We start from the raw sequence: 26,028 nt of genomic DNA, 5'->3' as shown, positions 1-26,028 counted from the left end.
GAAAAAAGGAACAATTTCCCACATAGACCTGACAAATAAAAATTCTTCCAGGCCTTAAAGATATTTTCTTGGAATTACTGCAATTGCTTTTCTTTTAATAGGACCAAAATAGTAACATAGCTGAAATGTACTAAGTGGCTGGGTGCTTCACAGAGCTTAGGCTCTTCAAGGGCAGTTTTATAATAAAGTACAGACTGAAGATGCTACTGTCATTATATGATTTGTCATTATCTGATGATCACTTTATTTAAGTACTTCTTTGGTGTATTCATAGGAGTCAGTTGTAACCTCACAGGAAAACAGCAATGTGGGATATATGAAGTTAGAGAGAGAAGATTTCAGAAAAGGTATTCTAAGAGGTCACAGTTTGCATTATCATCTGCATATGCTTCAAGACAAGTGAATCACTCCTCCAGTATTAATACTGAATGTGATGCTCTCGGAATCTTGGCTTTATCATCGGGGTTGGATTATAACAGCAAAGCTAGCGCCGACTGGGACAAAAGCCAATCTCTCCAAGGAAACAAGTATGTTTACTCCTTACAAGTGTGCATGTTAAGAATGCTAGTGAGCAATCCAAACCCAAACAATCTAGTAGTTGCATAATTACAACTTTTGGTCATTACAAAACTGTATAGAACTTTATATTATTTAAGACAGTATTATTATCATTCTCAAGAACACACTGCCTACAAGTTTTCTGCTCTTGGTAGATTATGTTAAGAGGTCAGCGCCTACGAGATTATTGACCAAAAGGAGCTTTAAGATCTGCACAGGTTGTAAGTACATGAATGTTTATAATAACCTTTAAGCAGAACATGGGATTGTGTACTAGTATGTAAATGGGAGTTTTTGCTCTGTGTGTATGTGGGGGGCGGGGGGAAGGGGTGGGAGGAAAGAGAAACCATGCAAGAATTATTTCATTTAAAACAAACCTAAAAAAGTTTTAAAGTAAACACTATTAAATATTTAATAATATTTTATTAAAGTAAAACTTTTAGCTGAGTTTCTGTTAACTACAGTACCATATGTATTTAAAATCAACTGCTCAAACTGTTTCAACAGGCAAGAAGATGGAAGTTTATGAAAGAGTCTGTCTAGGAAAAAACTTAACAGATCACAAGGCAAAGTTTCAAACAACACTATAGATTCAGGATCTGCTGGCCCTTTGAATTTTGTGGGCTGAGAGAGTACACAGAAGAGGCCAGTCTAGCAAATGAGATGAATATCATCAGTAAAAGCAAGCGTCCCCAACTACTCTGATGACATCCCAGGAGCTGGAGGGCATTTCCCAGGAAGATGCTGGCCACTTCCTTCTTCTTCAGAACATTCGTTTAGCCCTCTCCATGGAAAATCATTTGGCGTAAGAAGTCTGTTTCTGTGAAAATGTGGACAAGAGACCTTGGGTTTTTCATTACAATCAACTTGATGACTATTCCTGAATTCTGAATCCTACCCCAAGCCTTTCTTCACATACTCAAATCTGGGTGTCGGTTTTAGGCCTGATAATTTTTAAAGCACTTGATATCCATCATTGCATTTCCTTCTTATACTTAACTGATGAGATATTATTCTACACATAAGAGAAATTGATCCCATGGACTGCAGTCCATGGGGTCACAAAGAGCTGGACACGAGTGGGTGACTGAACAACAATAACTGCAAGAGAAACCGAAGACCGATCAGAATACGCTCGTGGAATCCAAAGAGAGAGCAAGGTCTAGTCGTTTTTAGGCTTTTCTTTCCATCAAAGATCTAAGAGTACAGATTTACTCCCTTCAAAGAGAGGTAGACTCTCTGATGGTGCTGAGAGCCAGTGTTAGCCACAAAGTACGGAGGATGCCCTCAGACCCAGAACAGGGTAACTACATTTCAAACTGATATTTAAGAAAAAAAAAAAAAGAATCTAATCATGACCCCTTGGGCTGTGATGCTGCCATGATATTTTTATGACCCAGAAATTCCTAAGCCGTTGCTGCTGTTTACAGGGCACACTCACTCAGTAGCTTGAAATGTGTGAGATGGATGATCTGATGCAATGAGTATGTCTCCTAGGACACATCTTAGGAGTGACCTCATTTCTATGCGTTATCACCAGTGATGAACTGAGAAGAAATTAATTCTGTCCCACAGCTAAGCATTCAAACATTTCAAAAATGTCTGGAGTAATTTATATTCCAGATGTGGTCTCCTTCCCTCCTAAACTGTGTCGGGGACATTTTTTCATTACAGATGACATAGCTATGATATTATACACTCTGCGGGGTGTGGGTGGGGGGCCTTGGAATCAGGTTCCTTTCAGAAAGTGTCTACATACCCTGGGCTTTTCTAAGCAGTCATTCAATTGGATTTGAAAAGTGACAGTGTTTCTGTGGTTAATGCGGCATTTTTTTTTTTTCTTTCTGAAGCCAGGAGAACTAGTCTATTCTATACTCCATTGTAAATACCATATTTGTCTTTCCCTAAAACTCCTGCTCAAGTTAGGTGCTTCAGAAACCAATGGATGACTTAAGAAAGGCAGAAAACAGTATTTTCACAGAGCTACAATTGCTTTCTTTGCCTGTAAAAGGGAAATACATCCTGGGTGTCATTCCACCTCAATGATGCTTTTCCAAGTTAAAAGTAATACTGAAATTAAAAGAAAACGAATTTTACAATCAAATAAACAAGTGAACTAGTCTGTGCATGATCTTTTTCTCCCCAGAATTCACCTTTGATGGCTTACAGGTTTTGAGAAAAATTACAAGGATGATTAGCTTAAAAACGAATAATACGTCCTGAAGAGCTGGAGAGGATTATCGGTGTCCTGTCATCGTCTGCTGTGTATTTTATCACTTCCACTTCGTTGAAGCCTGCGAGCTGCTCAGTGTGAAAATCCACCAGCACCACGAACAAGGGTTTCTGACACTTTTTCTCACATTCCCCGTCAGTGCTCATTTGCTGCTGGTCTACTTTCCGTTAAAGGCTGTGCTGAGTTATTTTACAGCCGTATTTAATCCTATTGTTATGAATGTGTACGTGGGGAAGCTCAAGAGGTTCAGAGATGCTTTCCTGGAATTTAAGCCATGGTCCTCCTGCCTCTAGTTTGGCGTAGTCTCCCCGTCCCCCACATCCACTGATTCCTCTAAACGTATTACTTCCATTCAACAGCAGCTTTGACTCTGAGGGCACCTGGGTGGAGCTGAGCAGTCAACTACACTGCCTTAAAAAAAAAACCCTGTTTCAGGTTTTCAAACTGCCTGAACATTACCTGTTTCAGGAAGCACATGGTATCAAATATGGAATGCTACTGAGTATGCCCTAGGGCAGTGCCATTTTAATGGCAACACTAAATAATAGAAAGTTACTAATTTTAATTAAAAGGCCTATGATTCATGAAGAAGTAAATCTCTATATACAAATACTATTCAAAAACCTGACATAAATAGGGACTTCCCTGGCCGTCCGGTGGTTAAGACTTCGTGCTTCCACTGCAAGGGGCATGGGTTCGCTCTCTGGCTGGGGAACACACCGTGCGGCCAAAAAGAAAAAGACACCTGACCTAATTAGAACAGAAGCAAACTCATCTCAGTGATAAATACTGTGCTCTTAAAAAGGAAGAAAAGAGAAAGAAAACACTCAAAACATTTCAATTTACCTGCATAAAGCCTCAATAGCATCTCTGTCCAAAAAATCATGCTCTCTCTTGACTGAGGAAATATCAATGGGAAACAGAAGATCTGTAAGAAAAATAAAAACAAATATACTTATTGAGCATTCAGACTCTTGCCAATCTAGCCCAGCTTAGCAGAGAGAGAGAGAGAAAAAAAAAAGAAAACCCTCAAAAACAAGATAATTTCTTGAATACTTACTGTGTGCAGGTTACCTCCTTCCCTACCAAGTGCTATGGGAATGTAAAGCAGTTTAAGACAATATCTTCTGTGTCCTAAAGGAGCTTGGATATCAAGTGGTCTGCAGACACAAGTATCTGTTGTCAAAGATAAGTGGTTCAAAACACTGTTTCACCTTTAAACAAATCAGCAGGCAACAGACCTGCTATATAAATTATAATTTAAACCAGAATGAATACCAGAAGGATGCTCCTTTCTAACGTGGCTGTTTCCTCCCTCCCCCCACCACGTGTGTCTCTGCTCACATTTGATCAGGCAAGAGGTCACAGAAAGCCAGACCAAGGAAAGATCTAGAGAACAATGGTGGTTGTCAATGGAATCCAACCATTTGCATGACATCAAAAGCTAAAGAGAATTCAGGATGTGCTATTTTTAAACAAATACAAGCACTTCCATATGGCTTTCCAGGGGCTTATATAAATCCCCCTGAAACAAAAGGCCAGCTCTAAAGCTGGTGTAGAACCACAGAATCCCAAATCCTTCTATTTGTAGAAGAGTTCGCTACTCTAAGAATACGTTAAGTTATCTCAAAATCGAAAAGCAGAAAGGGGGAAGAGTCAACTCAGTGGAAGAATTCCCTTTTCTGTCCCTCGTTGATAAACACATCCAGGAAGAGTAGGGAGGAAGAAGACCAGCAGTGCTTCCGTGGAAAACGACAAAGCTCTGGAACTGCCACTAGATAAGAGCAAGTTATCCTTCTTTGCTGTTCCAAGCTATTAAGGTAAATAACGGGCCTTCCTAGTAAAAAAAACTTGTAAAACATCGTGAGGAAGAGTCCTTCTATGCAAATCTGTGGGTCAGGAATAGAGCACTGCAGGACACCAGAATACACAGAACCTAAAGATCCCTTTGGCCTCCCAAATGGCTAATGCTGCAAGGGGAAACTGCCATGGCTGTTCGTAGTTTTGGAGACACAAGTAACTAATAGTATTCTAGTTCTGGGGTTGACGTGGGAGCACATGATGGTTCGTTATGTTTTTCTGGCTTCTAACTTTTGACCATTGGTTTTAGAGGATGGTATCAAGCTCCTTATTTTCAGTCATCAATTTTCCAAAGATTATACTTATAAATATCTTTTTTTCCCCCCAATGTTGAAAACTAACATAATGAGTGTTGTGGTCTATTCTTTTTTCTGAAGGCTAAAGTTAGTGATCCTGTTCTCTGAATGGTAAAACAGACCAATGAAATAGCTAGAGCCTAAAGATTCATGAAATTTATAAAATTCAGTATTGGAGGATTTACCTCTCTTTATTACCTTCCAGACCAAATGATTAGGGAAATGATTAGCAGCACCACTATAGTAGCAATAAGAGAAAAGACTTCTAGTGAATGTAAACTATTAGTAAATAGAAGCAAAGCAGATTATAAAGCTGTCTGAAGCTTCTGGCAACTGTATTTCACTTTGAACAGACACCATGCACTCTAAGTATTAAAGGACAGAGCTTATATTAAAGAATATGCTTGTGATACTTCATACATGTAAATCATAAAGTTAGCATGCCTGTTGAGTGCATCTGAGACAGCAACTTTGTTATTTTAGCAATTCCGAACTCAGTGTGCCCAGAGCTATATTTTAGATTACTTTCCTGACCCAAACTAACTTTAAAATTCTGTTTAAGAAAGGAATTCTAGGAAAAGTAGGGACTAAATGCAAGAGAAGAGTGAATAATTCCTTTTTGTTGTTGTTGCTCAGTAGTTCTCAGAGTTCTTCAGGTTAGGATTTAAACTTCCAGCTTGGGTTTAAGTGCAGGAAGTATATATTGTCAATGACCAAAATAAAACTAGGAATCAAGGAATGAGTGTGGTGGTATGTGGTATGTGTACCTGCCCTGAACATAGGGGCGGGACAAAGGAGAGAAATTACAAACGCTTAGAACAATGTATAGTACAACCTCAAAAGTAGATTTAGGCTTCAAAAGACTTATAAACATCAAGGGACCCCCAAAATGTAACTTGTGAAAATACAGTCTGTCTCTTAGGATTTGGAAAGATGTAAGCAGAGACCGGAAGGGGATCTCAGCAAAGATACACATCACAAGAAAGGGCTGCTTGGCAGCAAATCAACACTAAAAATTGACATAATTGAAGGAAATTTAATTTCTAAACAGGAGAACAAAAGGACAAGCATGTTACTGCCACTGCAAATGCAATTATCTTTCCATATCTCCAGTAGAGCTGTGAACTGAAAATCCAATAGAATGCTGGGCTGCCCCCACCCCCACCCCCTCCAAAGCCCTACTGAGAGACAGAGGTGCTGCAAATGGTAACAGGTCCAAAATTCTCCTACAGGAATAAGCAACTCTACATAATAAACATGCGGGCTAACCAAACACCTTAAAAGAGAGAAAGAAAGGAAGGAAGAAGGAAAAGGAATTGGAGAGATTCTGTGAAATGGAGGAATAGTAAGACATTCTACATAGTCTAATTATAAAATAATTTTAAACCCATCTTCATGGGGAAATAGCATACATTCAGTCTGGGCTACAAAGAGGAAGAACAGGGATTGTTAATGCAGTAGTGAGTTAGATTAGCTGAGTGAGCTAGGGATATAAAAATGATCTCTGTGGTTCCTCCCCAGCTTGCTTCTGGGGAGCATCCCTACCCCCTCCATTTCCCTCTTCAGTACAACATGCTGCAAGGGGACTCCCTTGCTGGTCCACGGCCTGAGACTCCATGTTCCCAATGCAGGGGGCCCAGTTCAATTCCTGGTGGGGAAACTATATCCCATAAGCTGCAACTAGCAGCCAGTGGAGCCAAATAAATAAATATTTCCTAAAAACGCAGCCTGTCTATCATGGGAGCGCCTCCAAGCTGACAAACTGTATCCAGTCTTAGCATTGGTTGTTCAGCTGCTAAGCTGTGTCTGACTCTGTCACCCCACGGACTGCAGCACATCAGACTTCCCTGTCCTTCACTCTGTCCTGCAGTTTGCTCAGACTCACGTCCATTGAGTCAGCGATGCTATCCAACCATCTCACCCTGTTGCCCGCTTCTCCTCCTACCCTCAGTCTTTCCCAGCATCACGGCATACTGTTCATTTATTACAGAAGAATGCTGGTGACCAGCAGATACAAGAGGGAGCCACTGCCGCTGCTACAGGAAGCAGCCTGCTTGCTATCATCCTAGGAGGATGGGAGAGCAAGAGAAACATCTTAAAGTCACTATTTATCGCGAGAACAGTTGAACATCCCTGGTGAAAAGACTGAAACGACATCGTTCAATCTCGCTCTTTCAGCACTTTTGTCACGTAATGCCTGTCTCATAGCATCTCCTTCCTCTTAAACGGTGAAAAAGATGTATTCTTTCAGTGTAAATCAACTACAATGATGCTTGTTTTTGAGATATTTGGCAACCCCTTAATGGTGTACTTTGAGGTATGAACTGTTTTATTTCCACAAAATCTGCAGCATCCACCCAAGTGGTGGACACCCCTGATGGTGCAGAATTAATACTGGCTTGTTGATTAGCTGAATGGATGGTTGGATGGATAGATGGCCAGACAGATGAATGAGAGACACTTGGCAATAAGAACAATAAGCCTCCAGTTTGAATGAACCACCTCTTCCCCCTGGATTATACAGAGCACACTCTGCCCACCCCAGGCAGCCAAAGACATGAGTGAGACTCATGGTGCTCAGCACTCTGTTTCAGCATCCAAGTGATGCTCAGCGTGCTGAGGAAGACATGAAGAACCAGCAAAAAGGCAGCCTGAAAGTGAAAGTGCTAGTCACTCAGTTGTATCTGACTCTTCACGATCCCATGGACTGTCGCCTGCCAGGCTCCTCTGTCCATGGGATTCTCCAGGCCAGAATACTGGAGTGGGCTGCCATGCGCTTCTCCAGGGGATCTTCCTGACTCAGGGATTGAACCTGGATCTCCTGCATTGCAAGCGGATTCTTTACTGTCTGAGCTACCAGGGAAGCCACTGAAAGTCAGCCTAGATCTTGATTTTTTATTTTAAAAAAGGGTCCACTTTTTTCTTAATTAAAAACTGAATAACCTAGGAGAAATAATAGTGATCAAATGACAATCTAAGGAAAAGTGAAAAGTCTAATGACAAAGTAGGGAAATATATCTACAACACATGACCAACAAAGCCTTACTGTTTAGAATAAAGAGCTCTTATAAATTATCAAGAAAAGCACAATCAACTCAAGGGAAAAATGGGCAACAGATATTTCACAGAAGAGCAAACACATACAGCCAGATGACATGAATAAATGTGTCTTACCATCAATAGCTAGAAAAATGGCAGTCAAAATCTGTAAGATATCATTTTATATCCATTTGAATGGCAAAAATTAAAGTCTGGCAATGTCAAGGGTTGAGAGCATGTGCAGAGACAGAATCTTTTTATATTACAGGGAGGGGTGGAATCAGTACAGGAACTTTTCAAAAACTTCCATTACGAAGTTGTACATACATCTTTTCAACTACCCAGTAATGCTACTCCTAGGTATATGTGTCGGAGAAGGCAGTGGCAACCCACTCCAGTACTCTTGCCTGGAGAATCCCATGGACGGAAGAGCCTGGTGGGCTACAGTCCATGAGGTCGCTAAGAGTCAAACAGGACTGAGCGACTTCACTTTCACTTTTCGCTTTTATGTATCGAAGAAGGAAATGGCAACCCACTCCAGTACTCTTGCCTGGAGAATCCCATGGATGGAGAAGCCTGGTGGGCTGCAGTCCATGGGGTTGCTAGGAGTCAGACACGACTGAGCGACGTCACTTTCACTTTTCGCTTTCATGCACTGGAGAAGGAAATGGCAACCCACTCCAGTGTTCTTGCCTGGAGAATCCCAGGGACGGCGGAGCCTGGTGGGCTGCCGTCTCTGGGGTCGCACAGAGTTGGACACGACTGAAGCAACTTAGCAGTAGCAGCAGCAGGTGTGTGTGTGTGTTATTTCATGATGGTTACTTTGGCCAGGGGGCGGCAGAGCGACAGGAGACTGGTAGGTCTGCTACTATCAAGGTCCTAGCTTTCTTCGATGGTGGTGGTTTTAGGTGCTTGCTATATTTTTTCCTTCATGAAATATTCCAGTAAATAATAAAACGTCTGAAAATAAGTTGCAGATCAATAATAATCATATACCAAGGACATGCTTATGGCCATTATAAAGGAATGGCATGGGACTTCTTTGATGGTCCAGGAGTTTGGAATCCACCTGCCAATGCGGGGGACACGGGTTTGATTCCTGGTCCAGGAAGATCCCACGCGTGGCTGAGCAGCTGAGCCCGTGCTCCACAGCCATTGAGCCTATGCTCTAGAGCCCATGCTCTGCAACAAGAGAAGCCCCTACAGCGAGATGCCTGCGCTCCACAGCTGGGGAGTAGCCCCCGCTGGTTGCAACTAGAGAAAGCCTGTGAGCAGCAATGAAGACCTAGCGTAGTTAAAAGTAAATAAATGAAGAAAAAAAAAAAAAAAAAGAATGGTGCTTCCAGCTTACCTTCATAAAGCTGGGCATACTGGGGGAATCCTGCAGCTCGGAGCCAATCACAAGCTTCTTTGGCTTCAATTTCTAGAAGAGAAGAGAAGACAGACAAACATGTTAGCTATGTGTAACTCTGCTTCTTCTTCCTTAATAAACTCTGGTTTTGTTATAGAATTCCCTGATGAGAAGGGATAAGCAAAAAACAAAATCCACTTATTCAAATGGTTTAAATTTTTTGCATCTTTTCAGACTTTAAAAGACACATATAATTATCCATCTTTCCTTTAAGAAACAAAAATGGAGCCTCAGCAGTAAGTCCCTCTGTGCTGCTTCTGTGTTCTGGTTACAAATAATTACAAAAACAGGGCATCATGAGAAAGTTGAAAGAGGATTAAATAATTGATTTTAGGTCTGGGTGGCTTAACTTGGTTTACTTTTCACATCAATCGAAGGCCATCAAGTACATCTGACACCTTGGAAGAGAACTGGCTTGACCCGATGGGATGCGTGTAGCAGCCTGTGTGTTGTGAAGGTGCCTCTTTGGGTCTATCAGGCAGCAGAGAGGCGCTGGAGGGCACTAAGCCGATAAACCCCACAGTCATGGCAGGCTGAAATGCCCGAAACAGTTTCTAGTACCCCGTGGTTAACATCTTATAGACAGTACGGATAAACAGTAAGGCCAAGAGCATGACGTGGTGTTCAAATTCATTCAAGCCCTACTTACGACCCCATTAAAACTGACTCACAGAGGAGTTCGGGGCAGAGTCATTAGTTTTTCAGTTTGTACAAAAAATATTCTTTCAACCTTTCTTCCCACCTTCCTCAGATCCTCAGAGTACTTAGCGTGTAAGGCTGCTGCTGCTACTGCTAAGTCGCTTCGGTCGTGTCCGACTCTGTGGGACCCCATAGACGGCAGCCCAACAGGCTCCTCCGTCCCTGGGATTCTCCAGGCAAGAACACTGGAGTGGGTTGCCATTTCCTTCTCCAATGCACGAAAGTGAAAAGTGAAAGGGAAGTCACTCAGTCGTGTCCGACTCTTAGTGACCCCATGGTCTGCAGCCTACCAGGCTCCTCCGTCCATGAGATTCTCCAGTCAAGAGTACTGGAGTGGGGTGCCATCGCCTTCTCCGAGCATGTAAGGCTTGTCATTCATTTATAAATGTCTCAGTATAGATTCATTTACTCCACATTCAAATGTTCATTACACTTTTCTCCTCTGAGCCAGATAGGAGGCGGATAATCCATCAGAGAGAAATATATATATGTCTCACTTTAATATATATCTCACTCTTGTGCAGTAACTTTATTGTTTTAGAGCAATAGGTTTGAACTTATTATTTCATGAGTTCTTTGAGTCTTTAGAGAAAAGAGAATTGAGAACACTCAAATTCATTAAAATAAGTAAGGATGGCCTTACTGAATGAACATGCCAAAGAAAAAAGCCTGCTACTGTCTTCTGATAAGTTAGTCAATACCTAAACAAAACCACTTATGGCAGCACAGAAGCAATAAAAGACAGGGCAAGGTTTATTACCCTGATGAATCTTTTCAGTGTGGTGTTGAAAGTAGCATCATAAAGCACAAGATTCAGGACTGAACTTTGGGGTTTGAAGGATAGAGTGGCTGGAACGTGTCACTCTATTGACACTGAAGAATCTCAATCTCTATACTGCATCAAACAATATATCAAATTGTCCATTGAGAATTATCTGCACTTAACAGTTTACCTCATTCAGTAAGGAATTAAAGAATCTTTAAATAAAATCATAAAATAAATATTTCCCAGAAAACTGTATTGCTGGAAAAACATATAAAAGTTCAACATTTTATTTTAAGAGATGTGGAAACTACTTTCTTCTCTACCCCCATGGCCATGGCACAAAGATAGACATGGAGAGAAAAGAAGCTAAACGTTTGTTTTTTAAAAATATTTTAAATATCTTGCTTCTTCTACTGTATGGAGGTTATTTCCATTGAACAGATTGTTAAACGTCAAACAATAGATTGTTAAAAAGTAAAAGTATTTGCTTTCTACATATTTTACTTAATAAGTGGTGAATAGCCAGAAATTCTCAACATCTACTTTTTCTGGACTATATTCAGACATGCTATCAGATCAGAGCACACACACAGGCCTTAATTGGACACAATTCTCCAGCCAGCATCACCACTTACTTAGAACATGTTCTTGATTTCTTATTAAAATGGCTTCATGCCAAGAGGCATGAAAGATGTATGGCATTATTTTTTCTACAGCACGATTAAATTTATTTATATAATACCTAACAAATCACAAAGTGTTTCCACATATGTGCTGTGCTTGATTGCTTAGTCATGTCCGATTCTTTGTGACCCTATGGACTGTAGCCCACCAGGCTCCTCTGTCCATGGGGATTCTGCAGGCAAGAATACTGGGGTGGGTTGCCACCCCTCCTTCAGGGAATCTTCCCAACCCAGGGATTGAATCCAGGTCTCCTGCATTGCAGACAGATACTTTACTGTCTGAGCCTATTCATTTAAAGTCACTTCAGGAATACATAAATGCCTACAGATGTCTTGTCACTCTTATCCATCTCCCACCACTAAGAAAAACAAACGCCCCCAAATGACCAAAAATTGATCTAAAAATCTCTGTTCACATAGCCACTCTTCTTAAGGGCAGTTGGTTAGAAAGAAATGATGTGAATAGGGCAAGGTTTGCATCTTGTGCAGATAATTTAATGGAAGGCTTACAGTGGCTAAAAGCAGCACTTTCAAGAAGAACTACAGAGATCAGTAATTTTACCTGCCTTTTCCTCTCCCTAATATGGATGAGAATGTTTTTCTTTTAGATATCAAACCATGGGAAACAGACACGCCTCTATTTAGTTTACATTTAACAATGTCCACTCATGAAAGTTTAGGATGCATAATAAATGAGAACTTGGTGCTTCTATAGAAATCAGAATTAGAAAAACTGTAAAAAGCTTGTCATTGATTTTTTAATAAATGGGATAGTTACTGACCTCACTCTCACCCCTTTGCAGTTATCAAGAGAAAATGGTAACAATCTAAGGTCCATTTTATTTAATATAGAAAGAACCCATAGTCTTCTACCAGGTCAGGTAGGGATGTACCCTTTCTAGTTCCCTCCTGACCCAGGCCACGACTTCCACCTTTACCCTAACTGAAACTCCAGGTTTCCTGTTCTCTTTCCTGAGACTCCTGACACCAACCTTGCCTCATCAAACTTCCTACATTACAGTTTTGATCTTGTCTCTCCTGCACAAACTTCCCTGGAGCTCCTGCTCCACAGCAAGTCTAGACATCTCCCCAGGGTTTTTAAGGTTCTCCATGTGGCATGGAACTGTTCAGCTCCCTGTACCTGCTCCATACCCCAGCCAAAGTAAACCTGGTCCTTCTTCACCCCTCAACATATCCCTGGCGGAAAATACTCTCCCATTCTCTCATTGTCAAATTTTACTCATCCTTCAAGGCCCCAGCCAAGTGTCACTTCCTATAGGCAGTCTTCCCAGATGGCTCCCAACAATTCCATCAATGGTTAACTTTTATTGAGCACTCACTGTGTACAAGGCCCAGTTTAAGCACTTAAGGTGTATGAATTCTCTGACTCCTCATATTGATCCTAACAGGTGAGTTGGGAATATCCCTAAGATATGAAGATGAGGGAACAAGTGGAGAAACAACCACTTCTTTCCATTCAATTGCCATAGTGTGACAGAGAGCAAAGACTTGCAGAAATGAGCAACCCCAATTTCCCTGGGGAAAAAAAGTATCAATGAACAAGGTTAACAATATTAAGCCAAACCATGCGAATGCTGCATTACTGCTGGCACTTTGATGCCCCTGTGTCTGTTTTTGGAGGCCTCTAACTGGCTCTCGATTCAATTTTTTTTTTTTTTAATAATTCACCAAGCAAAAATGCCATCAGAAACTGAAAATGCAGTGGAAATACAATGACACATTTAGATCTGGGTTTTCTCTAAGCCAACAACAGACAAACGTGTGAAGGAGGAAATAGGAAATTTTTATTGGAACCAGCTTCAGTAGTGACTTGTGTTAGATGAATGAGTTTCGGGAGAACCTTTGGTGTCTCACTGGGAACCATGAGGCCGTATCTGCACACTTCCTGGCATGATGGGGTGACCCTAGTTTCCCCTCACCCCTCAACAGTAAGTTAGAAATTCCCCGACCCCGTCATCTTTCCGCGGAACTCGCCATCTCAGTGGCTGAGCAATGATCGTCGGGTCTGAGCAGGATGTGAGTACTTCCACCTTCCCTCTGCTCTGTCTGTCCCATGGAAATCCTCCACGAGCTTCCTGCCTCCTTTGCGACTTGCCATGTGCTTCCCAAATCGGGCCTCAAGGCAAATGCTCCACAGAATGCATCTCTTAAATACAATTCTAAGGAATCGGGAGGAATGTAAGAAAATTCAAGCACGTTCAGGATTCCGTGGATTCCCCCAACGCGGGCAGACTTGCGGGCACAGATCCATGGAAACGCGGATGCTTCACCAGCCGCGGAGAAGCACGTGGCTGTGTGAAGGGAGGCACTGCTTTCTGATCTAAACCAAGATTCCTAACCCCGGTCACAAAAATTCCTTCAAATGGAAGGAAGAATCAATTCTCCTGCCTCCATTCAGGGCACCCACTTTACAGGACTGCCATACAGCTGGGCACCAACAGGCCCACCTTCCCCGGCAGGTGGGTTTCCCGGGGGCAGAGGAGCAAACCACAGCCTCAGACACTTGACCTCGGAGGCTCTGAGCCCAGGTCGTGGTGGGCATCATAACCCGCCCCCACTCCCCACCCCCGACTCCCAAGTGTTCTCATTTTCTCCATCTAGAGAGGACCCGGACAACATCTTTTTAAAGAAACTCCTGCTGCTAAGTCGCTTCAGTCGTGTCCGACTCTGTGCGACCCCATAGACGGCAGCCCACCAGGCGGCCACGTCCCTGGGATTCTCCAGGCAAGAACACCGGAGTGGGTTGCCATTTCCTTCTCCAGTGCATGAAAGTGAAAAGTGAAAGTGAAGTCGCTCAGTCCTGTGGGACTCTAAGCGACCCCACGGACAGTATAGCCCACCAGGCTCCTCCCTCCATGGGATTTTCCAGGCAAGAGTACTGGAGTGGGGTGCCATTGCCTTCTCTGAAAGAAGCTCCTAAGTAAATGTAAAGGTAGTCAGGATCGGGGACCACTGAACCAGGTAGCATTTCTTCATATTCCTTTATCCCAGACTCTTTCTTCCCAAGGTATCCTAGCATCCTTCCCACGGAACTCTCTGATAACCCTTGCTCCTCCCTACCCTCATGAACTCTCTACTAGTCCAAAGGGTAGGTGAGCCCTGGATTGGTCTGTAGGAAATACATGATTTATGTCATGTCATGTCACATCATGTCACTCCTCTGCTCAGAATTCCTAGATGACTGCCACTACCTTTCAGACATGACTCCTCAGCAGACCCAGAGCCATCTTAACTTGCCCTCTGCCCAGCCATTCTGCTCATGGAGGGCCTCCAAATGCAAGCTCAGCTCCAGTCTTCCTGAACTCCTTGAGGTTCCCAGGATGCACAGGCTCTTCATCTCCTATCTCTCTTGCTGCAGATAAATTCTTCCTCTGCACCCCATCAACCTCTCTCCCTCTCCTTCCCTGGGATAATGAGTATACCTACGAGAAGCTTCTTAATTCATTCGTTTATCCGGAGAGACTACTATTTCCACACTGGAAGCACATTTACATTTGTTTGAAGGCTAAGAATCCATTGACATTTGACTGAGAACTACGATTTAAACCCCTATCTCTTTGCAATTAATAAATGTTCAGCACACACACACACACACACACACACATGCTGCCAAAAGATTGGCTATTGAGAATTACCTATGTAAAGTGAATTTCTAGTTGGGCTAAGTCAGATAGCACAATGTATATGTTAATATTTATTAAACTCTTCTGCTATCTAATCACAGCAAAGATTACAACTAGCCACTAGCAACATTCCTACCCTCAGGTGCCTAAAAAAAATTCTAAACATCTGCTGTGCCTCTTCTCAAAGAGACCAGAGAGGAAGCTTCTGCAAGACCAGTCAATATAATTCAGTTCCTGGGCCATCTGGCCTCCCAGTAGCTGACCCAAATCCACCTTTAGATATATTCTAGCACAGCCACACATTTACGTGCAGCTAATCACCCTTCACTTCCTTGTTCAGCTCAATATTTATTTATTGCACATCCAGGGTCTGTGCTGCCTGCTGTGTTCAGGGACAATCAAAGACACAGGTCGCTGCCCTGAAGCAGGAAGCCAAAGGGAAAGGTAATTCACAATTGAGGATACTCAGCTGATTCTCTTATGAATGAGTTGGCTTCCGAAGGGCTCTTCTGAGATCCCTGTATTTAAGTCCCAAGGGACCCTGTCCAGGCAGCCCCCAAGAGTCCCCATTTCATAGATGAGAGCCAGGCTTCTGACAGCGGCCCCCGTGCCCTTGCGCCTTCCCCCATCCTGTCACCCCAAGGCCCCCGGGCTAACTGACCCACCCTCACAGGCCTCTTCTCACCCATCCCATGCTCCCTTTTCCGCTTTATCTTTTCTTCTCCCAAAACATTTATTATGTTTACTTTGTCTCTGCCCTCTGTAAACTCGCCAAAGGCCAGTTTCTTTGCCTGTTTTACTCTTTGATATATCCCAAGCACCACCAACAGTGTGGGATACATACTAGTTACTCAATAAATACCATATAAATAAATAAACTGCAATGTGATTTTCTTCTGGTAAAGTGGTCTTAATTTTTTCAGATCAGGAGCCACCGTGAGAAATACATTTTACAGTGCCCCCCCCCCACATGCATGTGTACCTATGCACACATTCACGTACGCAAACAAGTGTGTATATAAGCATATATAAAACTTAAACGTTTTCCCAAATAACACTCCTAATAAGTAATGCAGTCTTACATTTTTTTAATGGAAAAAAAAAAGCTATTTGTTACCTCCAAGAAAAAAACAACAACCACCAGTATGTTTGAAATATACTGTTCTCACACAGCTTTTTCTTAAAGAGAAGGAAAGAGGAAAGAAAGAAAAACGAAGGAAGGAAGGAAGAAAAGTAAACTAAGAAATCTCTGTATGGTACAGAGGAGGCTATGAATTCAGAGGCAGGCAGGGGAGGGAGGGCGGGGGCTACTGGGCATTCATCTCAATATTCAGCCTTTATTTGGAGGGATTATGATCTTTTATAGAAGGCTGGATTGCAGGACAGGAGACTGAGAATAAAAGAGAATAAGCTAAGAGGAGAGCTGGCAAAGCACAGGTGTGTGTGAGGGTACGGTAAGCAGACTCGATTTACTGTAACACACAGCAGAGGAAGGGGAGGGATGCAGTGAAAAGGAGGTTATGCCAAAGAGCAGACACAAGCATCTCCTTAGCCTGGTTACCCAATGAGCAACCAACATGATTTCCTCAGATACAGAAGAGCTTTGCATCTGAGTGTCCCAAGTTCCCTCTAACAATCCACCACAGAAAAAGGGCAAAGTATGATCTGTAACAGGTCAGGGAAACAGGTCCAGGAAAGAATCCATTGCTTAGTTAAGTAGCCTTAAGAACACAATCCTTCTGGACTGGTTTCCTCATCTGTAAAATCTGGGATTGCCACAGGCTGTGCAGATTCCTTAAGTTTCTGATTCTAAGAATTCCTTTATGCCCATTTCCCTTGTTCGTCAAGACAACCCTCAGACTATGGTTCCATCTGTTAATTTTCCAGATTTATCATCAATTACACGGAGACATTCTTCTTCCCTCAAAAAACTGATCAACTGTATAAAATTGACTGGCTTATTGCTAAAATATCTAATTTGTTTCCTTTGGTGGGGGGAGGGGGGAGCCATGCCTTGTGACTTTCAGGCTCCTACTTCCCGGACCAGGGATCGAACATATGCACCCGTGCACTGAGAGAATGGTGTCCTAACTACTGGATCGCCAGGCAATTCCTTCTAATTTGCTTCTTAATAGATCAGTTTCTAGATTTGTTCCCTGAAGCCTATGATCATATTACAGAGAACTCAAAATCCTAGGCAATTTTGCATATCCATGTCTCCAGCCCTCAAACTAAAATTAGTCTTTACAGGAAGAAAACACTCCAAGGCATAGAAAACCCTTGAGTTTAAAAAAAAAAAAATCAAAGTTTTACTTTGCTTATTGATCTTGTACATTTGTGTTTCAGATAACAGCACCATCTTGACATCAACTCAATCAATGGACTGGGGGCTAGAAAGCCTCTTGGAACATTTCCATTTTTTCCTCTTTACAAATGAGGAAGCTGATCCAAAGTTTAGCTATCAATAATTTGCTTACGGTCCCAGAGGGCACCCCCTCTCCCTCCACCAGCCCTCACTCCTGGTTAGAGAACTTTCTGCACACAGCAGTCTTGCCCACAAAGATTACCCTCACTTTGAAATCACTAGACTGTTTTTCAATACAAGTAGTAAGAAATGGGAGTTTTGAGGGAGTTCTCTTTTTAAGTTTTTTTTTTCCTCCTACTTGAGATTCGGCAGATATGTTGCTTTCTAGTAAAGAACATTCCTAGAAATAATATAAAGGCGGGGCAGGACCCATTTTCCCTAATGATGTGATGACAACTTAATAAATGGCTCTGCTTTAAAGAAGGGACACATAAGGCAAGCCCACACCTGATATTCTGCACAGGAGTCCACACTCCAGCAATGTAGAAATTAAATCAATTAAAGTTTCCTTTGGGGATCACTGAGTTCAAGTGTTTACAAAACACTATTTTTAACACACACAAACCAGGAAAAAAGCACATAGCTCACATCAAAAAATATATGCTCTTTCCGTGCAAAGGCAAACAGCTCTGTATCCATTTAAGCTCAGGCGGGACTGGGCGGTATCCGGCACTCCAGGCTTGAGCTGATCCAACTGTTTCCAGGAACAGAAATCATCTCCCAGTGAATCAGAAACTGGCACTTACTACCCAGCACACACACACAAAATCAAACTTAAATGAAAATAAACTGTTAAGGAAATGGATATTGCATCATCACATCTTCTACTTCACTGCAATCTGAGGTGGAGCAAAACCCACCTCCATCTACACACACACACACACACACACACACACACACACACACTCTCTCTCTCTCTTCCAGTATTTTGCACCAAATATTTATGCATTTCAAACCACCTATTGTTAAGAAAAAAGATTTGAAGTAGTTTCTTAGATGATAACTGGATAGATTAGGAAAATGATTTCAAGAGAGGAAGCCATCTTAAACCAACTTTAAGGGTCCTTGTTTTTCTGAGTCTCATTTTTTTTTTTTTTTTTTTTGCTAAGTGAAGAAGATGGTTTAAAATTATATAATTTGCTTCCTTTTAAACTTACTTTTTCAAGGCAAAAATACCTGGTTACAAACCTAAAATAGCACCTGCCTCCCTATCTCCACCATTCAAGATTGACATGCTCATCAAGTCTTTCACAAGTGTCTGCAAAGCCTATTCTATGACAGTAAGCACCTCTCCCCAATCCGTGGATTTCGCCCTAAGTTCTACAGTGTCATAGCTCAGGAAAGATAAAATACTGTGCAAACTGTAGTGCTACAAAACTTTAAGTTGGAAGTAAAGGGAATAGTGAGGGATGGTACAGAAACTGTTCACTCATATTACAGTCCATTCTGACAGAGAAAAAAACGAAATCTAGAATTGAACGAAACATCAAGTTGCTTATCAAAGACGGATGAAAATAAAAACATGGCAGATACTGGTTAATACAAGCAGATTTTAGCCACTCCTATGTCTAACCTCAAACAGGAAACACTACAGACAGACCTTGCTTTACTGTACCTCAGAGATACTGCAGTTTTTACAAATAGAAGGTTTGTGGCAACTCTGTCAAGCAAGTCTATTATTGGGCCACTTTTCAACAGTCTTTTAAAAAATTAAAGTTTGCATTTCTTTTTTTTAGATGTAATGCTATTGCACACTTAATAGATGACAGCATAATGTAAATGTAACTTTTATATGCACAAGGAAAGCAAAAAATCTGTATGACTTGCTTTATTCTTGTGGTCTGGAACCAAACCTGCAGAACCTCCAAGACATCCCTGGGTTCAATTTGACTTTCTGACTCTTGAGCAAAAGGTGTAAGAAATAGAAGTATTATTGTCTCCTAGGTGACCAAAAGAATTATTTTCATCAAAACTGCTTATGACATTCAGCCCCCCCCAAACACACACAATCCACTGGTCAAAATTTGACCCAAGTATTTTTGTTTAGTTTAGGACATTACTGGTTTTCTAATATACACTTTTCCTATAAACACATTAAAATCCTCATTTTGTTGCTTCCCTGTTTTATTTATACAAGAGGACAGGAAGAGGTCTCCTGTTCCATTCAACTCACATATGACCTTGGACTAGTCCTTGAACTTCCAGGCAACTCAGCTGCCCCTCAGAAGGGAAGAGGCAATGTTTTTCCAGGCTGCCTTTGCATAGATCTGGAATTTCCCCTGGAATGACTTTTACAAACGCATAAGCATCATACAAGATCCCTTTTTGGTGTCACACAGTTTGAAAAACAGAGCTGTAAAAGAGATGTCCTTGATGGCCTCTCCAAACTCGGGAGGGCAGGTGAAAATGAGTGTGACAAAAGGCATGGCAGGGCGGGAGTGCACGGGCCACAGGCCATTTCACCTCCCAGGTCCCTTCCTCTCTGGCCTCCTAAGTGCTGCAACCTGGGAAATGCTATGAACTCAGGGTGTGGAAAACTTTTGTCCCTCAGACATCCTCTGGAGACTCTTGCAAGGAGGAGGAAGGCGCCTTTCTGTCGAGCTGCAGGAAGCAGCCTCTAGCCCTCTCCACAGGACACTCAGAGGTGGGGCAGGGGAGAGAACAAAATGTGGATGGGAGGCGTCAAAGGCATCTGAGGACTCTATGCACTGACCTCAGCCTTCAGCTAGCTTTTGATTTTCCTCCTGGGGGCAGAAGGGGGAAGACATGAGAAGGCCACCCGGTTGAGGTAGAATGTGTGGATGGAAAAGGAGCTTACTTTCCACAGTGAAACTCACTCCAGTAGCAGCATAAAAAACAAGAATGAAAGATTAAGAGACTTGATTCCCACCGTGTGTGTTGGCTTGATTTCAGCAAAGGAATACTGTTTTTACCTTTTGGTGCTCAAGAACATTATTTCCTAATAGGTAGGCCTTTTCAAAATGCCATTCAAAATGTTTCCAATGACCTCTGGGAGAAAACTTTCCCTTGGAAACATTATTTTGGAGTGCTTTCACAGAAGTAAGCACTGTTCAGTATAGTCAACAGAGACTAGAAAATGGTATCCAAACTCCTTCACATATTAAAGACAGAGGCTTGAGTTCTCCATTCACGAGGCCCCTGAGAGGGGACGCAGAAACCACTCATTTGTCAACCTGGGACCCTAACATTACAGCTCTCTACCTACCAGCACAAAGAAACTGTGGAGTAACTGCAAGGCTCTGTTTGGCCACCAAATATTGTTTCCTCAACCAAACCAACTCCTGCCAAATGTATGTCCACAATTGGAATCTACAGTCACAGACACCTGGTTGAAATCCTAGCTTGGTCAGGTACAGTAAGTGATCTCAGGCAAGGTATTTAACTCTCTCCCAGGGCTCAGATTCCTCATCTTAGGAATGGAAATAATTAGACCTACTTTGTGAGGTTGTATGAAGATTACATGTGACAATGAAAGCAAACTTAAGAATACATTTTAACTTCTATAATGTGGCTCAGTGGGTTAAGAGTGTGCCTGCAACGCAGGAGATGTGGGTTCGATCCCTGGTTCAACAAGATCCCCTGGACGAGGGCATGGTAACCCACTCCAGTATTCTTGCCTGGAGAATCCCCGTGGACAGAGAAGCCTGGTGGGCTACCGTTCATAGGGTCACAAAGAGTCGGCCACGACTGTGATGACTGAGCACGCATATATGTCACTACTATTCTGTTAAAAGTCTATGTATTAAAAAAAAAAGTCTATGTATTTTTTATAAAAATTAAAAAGAAGTATCCACACTAGAGAAGGCTGACTTTTGCTTATTAGAGGCTATAAAATTTTTATATATACATATACATGTACATATACATATGTATAGGCTAAAAACATAATACTTTATTCCTACCCAATGTTAATTACGATGGCAAGGAGGAAATAGCTAGTGAAAAAAAATGTTGAGACCCAATTAAAGAAGTTCCAGCAGAACTATACTTACTTACCATTGATGATGATAATCCTTAACAATAACACAGGTTCCCACAAGGAAAAACGCAGACACGCAGGAAGAGGCTTTCTCAGCTGGGAATCTTACCCCTTTCTCATTAATTAGATTTCTGACTAATTTGAGGTGGAAAGAAAACACCACTGATCATACTCCCTCCACCATCTATTTCTATAAAATGTATTTTAACGCTATAGCACTGTGCTCCTTAAAAAGACGAAGAATTACCCTCAAGTTCTGGAATTCCTCTCTACACAATGGCCACACAATCAGATACACAGACAACTGTGAAAATCCACTCCAGAAAAGCATTCTCCTCCTAATTTCACAGCCATGGAAAAGAGGCACTTGGTACTGTGCTTTTAGGACACCGTGTTGGACCTTTATACCTTATGGCTGAGCATCAGTTTCCACCGCCCACCCCTCGCCCTGCGCCACCACAACAAGGCCAATTTTTGATGTCCTGCATGCTACGTAGATTACTCCTTGTACTGTAGCCCCACAACGCCAAAGTATATTAGAGGTAAATCTTGCTAAAATGAACATTCAGAGAAATGACTCCGTTTAGAAATTAAATTCTCTCTCCTCCACTGGATTCCAACTCGTATCATTGTAAGCATTAGACTAAGTCAACTTTACAAATGAAAACCACTCTTCTCCCCAGGCCTGCTTTATAATTTCAAGAATAGGCTTGGCAATGATGAGACTTTCTGCCAGCTGTACCATGAGCCTGCTTGTGCTGTAATGTTCTAAAGCATAGAGAATTTGGTCTTTAGCAATTTGGCAATGTCCAGGGAGGAAGGGGAAACATCTGAAGTTATTTTTACTTTTGCAAGTCCTCTGGTTGTACACAGTGAATGCTAGGGTGGGTCAAGTATTGTCTAGAACCTTCAGAGTCTTTTTTTTTTTTTTTTGCATGGCCTCATTTCCGTCTTCCTGTTGCTAGGAAGGGGAGCTAAGCATGAGAAAAGCGTGTTTACAATACTGGACCATCCTGTCCAGCACAAGGCTCTCTTCAAAAGAGTACAATTCACTTCACCCACTGTACTTTGGATGCCCCATTCATCTGAACCAAACCACCCTCCCCTGAATATTTTCAAATTGCATATTTATCCATCGAAGCCATAAAAATACCACTTTCATTTGAACGTTGCATCATGGCTTAAAATCTCCATGGGGACACTAAGGGAAACCCAAGTACTTATTTTTGTATCTGAAACCACCTCTTGGAATCCCACCAAGCCTCTGATTAGAAAGTATCTCACCGGGGCCTCCCATACCCTCTTAAAGCCCCACACTAGTTTTAAAAGGAAGAGTTTAACTACTATCTACATTTTTCACTTCACAGTGATAAACTGTTTAATCATAACATGCTTTTCCATTAATCTGCTATATTTTCCAGAAGCAACCAAGCATTTCCCTTTAATGTAAAAACACCCGGAAACTTCGCTCCATCTTTGGTTTTTGAACTACAAGACAGAACAATAATAAAATAAACAAAGATAAAAAGGCTTTAAAGGGGCATCCGGTCTCTCACCTTTGCTCCAGAACTATAGGAAAATCCTTTTGATTAGTCCAGTGTATTAAAACTTGGAACACTGCCTTCAATTAGCCATAATTAACTGTTTAAGCTTTTCGGTCTTTAAGGAGTTAGAGGTGGTATTTCTCCTAAGGTCCACAATTTGGAGGTTAAGACACAGGTAAGTCATTGATATGACACTTCTCATTCACTGGAGGGAAAGATGAAGTTGGAAGCTACTTAGTCCGATTCTGTGGAGGAGGGAAACCAAGTCAGCTCTCTGTCTTGGGCTTCCGGCCAGTTTGGTGTAAGGTGTCACTCGGCATGAATTAAAACAAAATCTGTTTTTGTCAAAAGCAAAGTTTTAAAACCAGCTGGGAAAGTCAGTCCGCTGTGCTTCATTTTAAAAGCTGAACAGTAGTGCTAATGAAAAAAATACGCACTCAGGTTTGGGCCACGCTGTAAATCTGGCATGCCACAATAAAAGTTAACACACACAATCGCCAACATTTTCTCAGAAAACGTCTCGAAATAACGTCTGAATGCACATCTGCTAACTATTTGACACTCATTTCCCAGGACTTTAGTTCTATTAGGGGGACTGTTGACTTACAGGGCACCCCTCCGACCATCTGCTGCAGTCTGCAAGCCAAGATGGCACTAGGTCCCTCCATTAATTTCTCACTTATGCTCCGCAAATTATCTCTGCGGAGGACCGGCCTGCAGGCCAGATGGATGCTGAATTAGTCAACCTCTTGGAGCTGCTGATAGATTTACATCCAGAGTTCTGCTGGGCTATTATTTTCCTTCAATTCTTCAGCAAATAGAGTTTTGAAAAAAAACAAAAAAGTAATCTGAGACTCGGTATTCTGCCTTCTTCAGAGCTATGATTTTTTTTTCCCATCCAAATGCGTCATATACCCCGCCCTCATGAATCTTTCGGTAACGGATGGCTGTGCCTGGACTGCATTCCTCCGCCTCACCGGCAATCACTAAGGCAGCTTCTGAATCCTAAGAATGTACCCATTTGCTAGCCAAGTTGAGTGTAAAATGACTGGGGCAAAGCAAGTTTGGGCAATATTTTCTTCTCCACTCTACATGCAGGGGTTCCCTTCTTCTCTAATTAGCACACACTGGGTACTGAACATCACAGAGACTGTGCTCAGCCCTAGTCGTTTGATCCTCAGCACTTCCCAGGGCGGTAAACACAGTTATGACGCCCATGGGGCAGCTGAAGGAGGTACGGCGAGGTGTCAATTCCCAGATTCACTCAGCTAGAAGGCTGCAGACCACTATTCCCACCCTGCCGGCCTCACCCAGGGTCCGCGCGCTGGAAAGGCACGCGGAGACTGTTAAGTTACACGTGGCGGCGTCGGCTTGCCGCGGCCAGAGGTGTAACTCCTGCCTAAGGATCAAAGGCTCGGTCCGCCAGGCTGGAGGTGGGGACAAGGACAGGGGGGAGGTGGGGGCAGGGGTCCAAAAGGCCGTCGTCGCCTCGCTATACGGAAAAAGCCAGATCGCCCCTTGTGCTTCCTTCCTTTTGGCGGCCCCGGGGATTCGCGGCGCGCGGGCGCCTCCTCCGGAGCCAAGGGCGTGGGCATCTCCGTGGGGGCATTTTAGGAAAACCAGTCCAGCGCCCCAGCACGTGAAGGCACAGTCTTCCAGCAAGCGCCCCACATGCAAGCCTTGGGGCTGGCTAAAACAGCTGCAGTTCTCTCCAGGGGCAGGCAGCCACCAAAGCAAGACTTTCCTGGCTAAGCCTGAGTTACTTTCCAGTGTTTAAAATATTTGAACAAAAACGGTTGGAAATTAAAAGTTTTTTGGTAAGCTCACTTTTAAGCAGTTGAACATTTTTTTCCAAGGGTCACTGCAGTCTAAATATCCCTAAATAATAATATTCTCATGGGAGTCAACGCTGATTTTGGACTTGTAGTGTGAAGGACACCAAGCGCCGAGCCCTGCAAAGGTCCTCAAAGGGAAGAGAGTAGAAAGAAGGTCGCTCCGCGCCCCCTCGGAGCCAGAGGCCACCGCCTCGGATTTAGAATAAGAATAGAAAGACCTCCAGCGAGGCTGGGCAGAGGGACTACGCGTCGTGCGACCCCAGCCCGGCCCTGTGCCCCCCAGCCTGGCCTGCACCCTCAGCCTGCGCGGGAAGTTATTGTGGGTTTCACTTCATCATTTACGGTCGCCCCCCACCCCTACCCCCACAAGCCCGCAGCCCTTCCCAGAGCCCACGGGGCACGTCAGCCCGCGCGGCATTACCCGAGATTAAGACCTCCCTCCCCGGACGACGACCCTCGTTTTCCCCACACTCCACCTCCTGCACTCCAAGAAACACGGGCGACTCGGTTCCGAGCCTCCTCGGAAAGCGCTGCCAAAGCACAGAACGTCAGGCACCGACTTGACAAGGCAGGGTGACATTTCCTCCGCGGCGGGTTCCCTCCGCAGCTGGCTCTCGCGGCCGGCCGGACGGCAAGGCACAAGTCTAGCTTACGTGTTAGGATCATGGTGTCCGGCTTCTCTCTGCACATCAAGTGCGGCAGGGGACGGCGGGCGCGCGGTGGGGAAATCGAGGCAGCCCCACGCAGCTCGGCTCCGGCGCCTGGACCCACGGCGGCACCCGAGACGCGCGCGCCCCTCCGAGCGATCCTCAGAGCATCCTTGCTCGCCACCCCAGAAAGAACGCGGGGTTTGCCCGAGGTCGAAAAGACGGAGCGCTCAGAGAGTTGAGCCAGAAGCCCGGGAGCGCTGCTGGCTCCTGCCGCAGGGAAATTCGGCCATGGCCGGGATCGGAGCCCTGCGCCCTCGTACTAGCCGCAGGAGCGGTCTGCCTCCCGCCTAGCCGGCAGGCCGCGCCCTCCTGCAGCGCCCACCCCAGAGGGGAGGAACTAGACTCTGCGCGTCTCCTCCTCCCCGTCGCCGGGGTTTCCAGCAGC

The 26,028-nt window shown here is 43.4% G+C and overlaps 1 protein-coding gene across 7 annotated transcripts in view; it reads right to left on the bottom strand.

Moving 5' to 3' along the window:
• The window catches only part of DLC1 (DLC1 Rho GTPase activating protein), a 515,375-nt gene that overhangs the window by 20,710 nt on the left and 468,637 nt on the right, over nt 1–26,028 (bottom strand). For 4 of the 7 annotated variants that reach the window (XM_040243175.1, XM_040243174.1, XM_040243173.1 and 1 more), the window contains 2 exons: nt 9,338–9,409; nt 3,638–3,719 (listed from right to left, as the gene is read on the bottom strand). In XM_040243175.1, coding sequence (XP_040099109.1) covers nt 3,638–3,719; nt 9,338–9,409 — 154 coding nt within the window. Of the gene's footprint in view, nt 1–3,637; nt 3,720–9,337; nt 9,410–12,107; nt 12,114–25,409; nt 26,026–26,028 lie in introns of those variants that run through there. The other 3 variants (XM_040243178.1, XM_040243176.1, XM_040243179.1) reach the window with 3 other exon arrangements.

This window comes from Oryx dammah, unplaced genomic scaffold, assembly GCF_014754425.2.
Source record: "Oryx dammah isolate SB20612 unplaced genomic scaffold, SCBI_Odam_1.1 HiC_scaffold_7, whole genome shotgun sequence".
In the NCBI taxonomy this organism is placed as follows: Eukaryota; Metazoa; Chordata; class Mammalia; order Artiodactyla; family Bovidae; genus Oryx; species Oryx dammah.
Note: the sequence above shows the minus strand (reverse complement) of the source record. Positions and strands in the feature narration are given on the sequence as shown.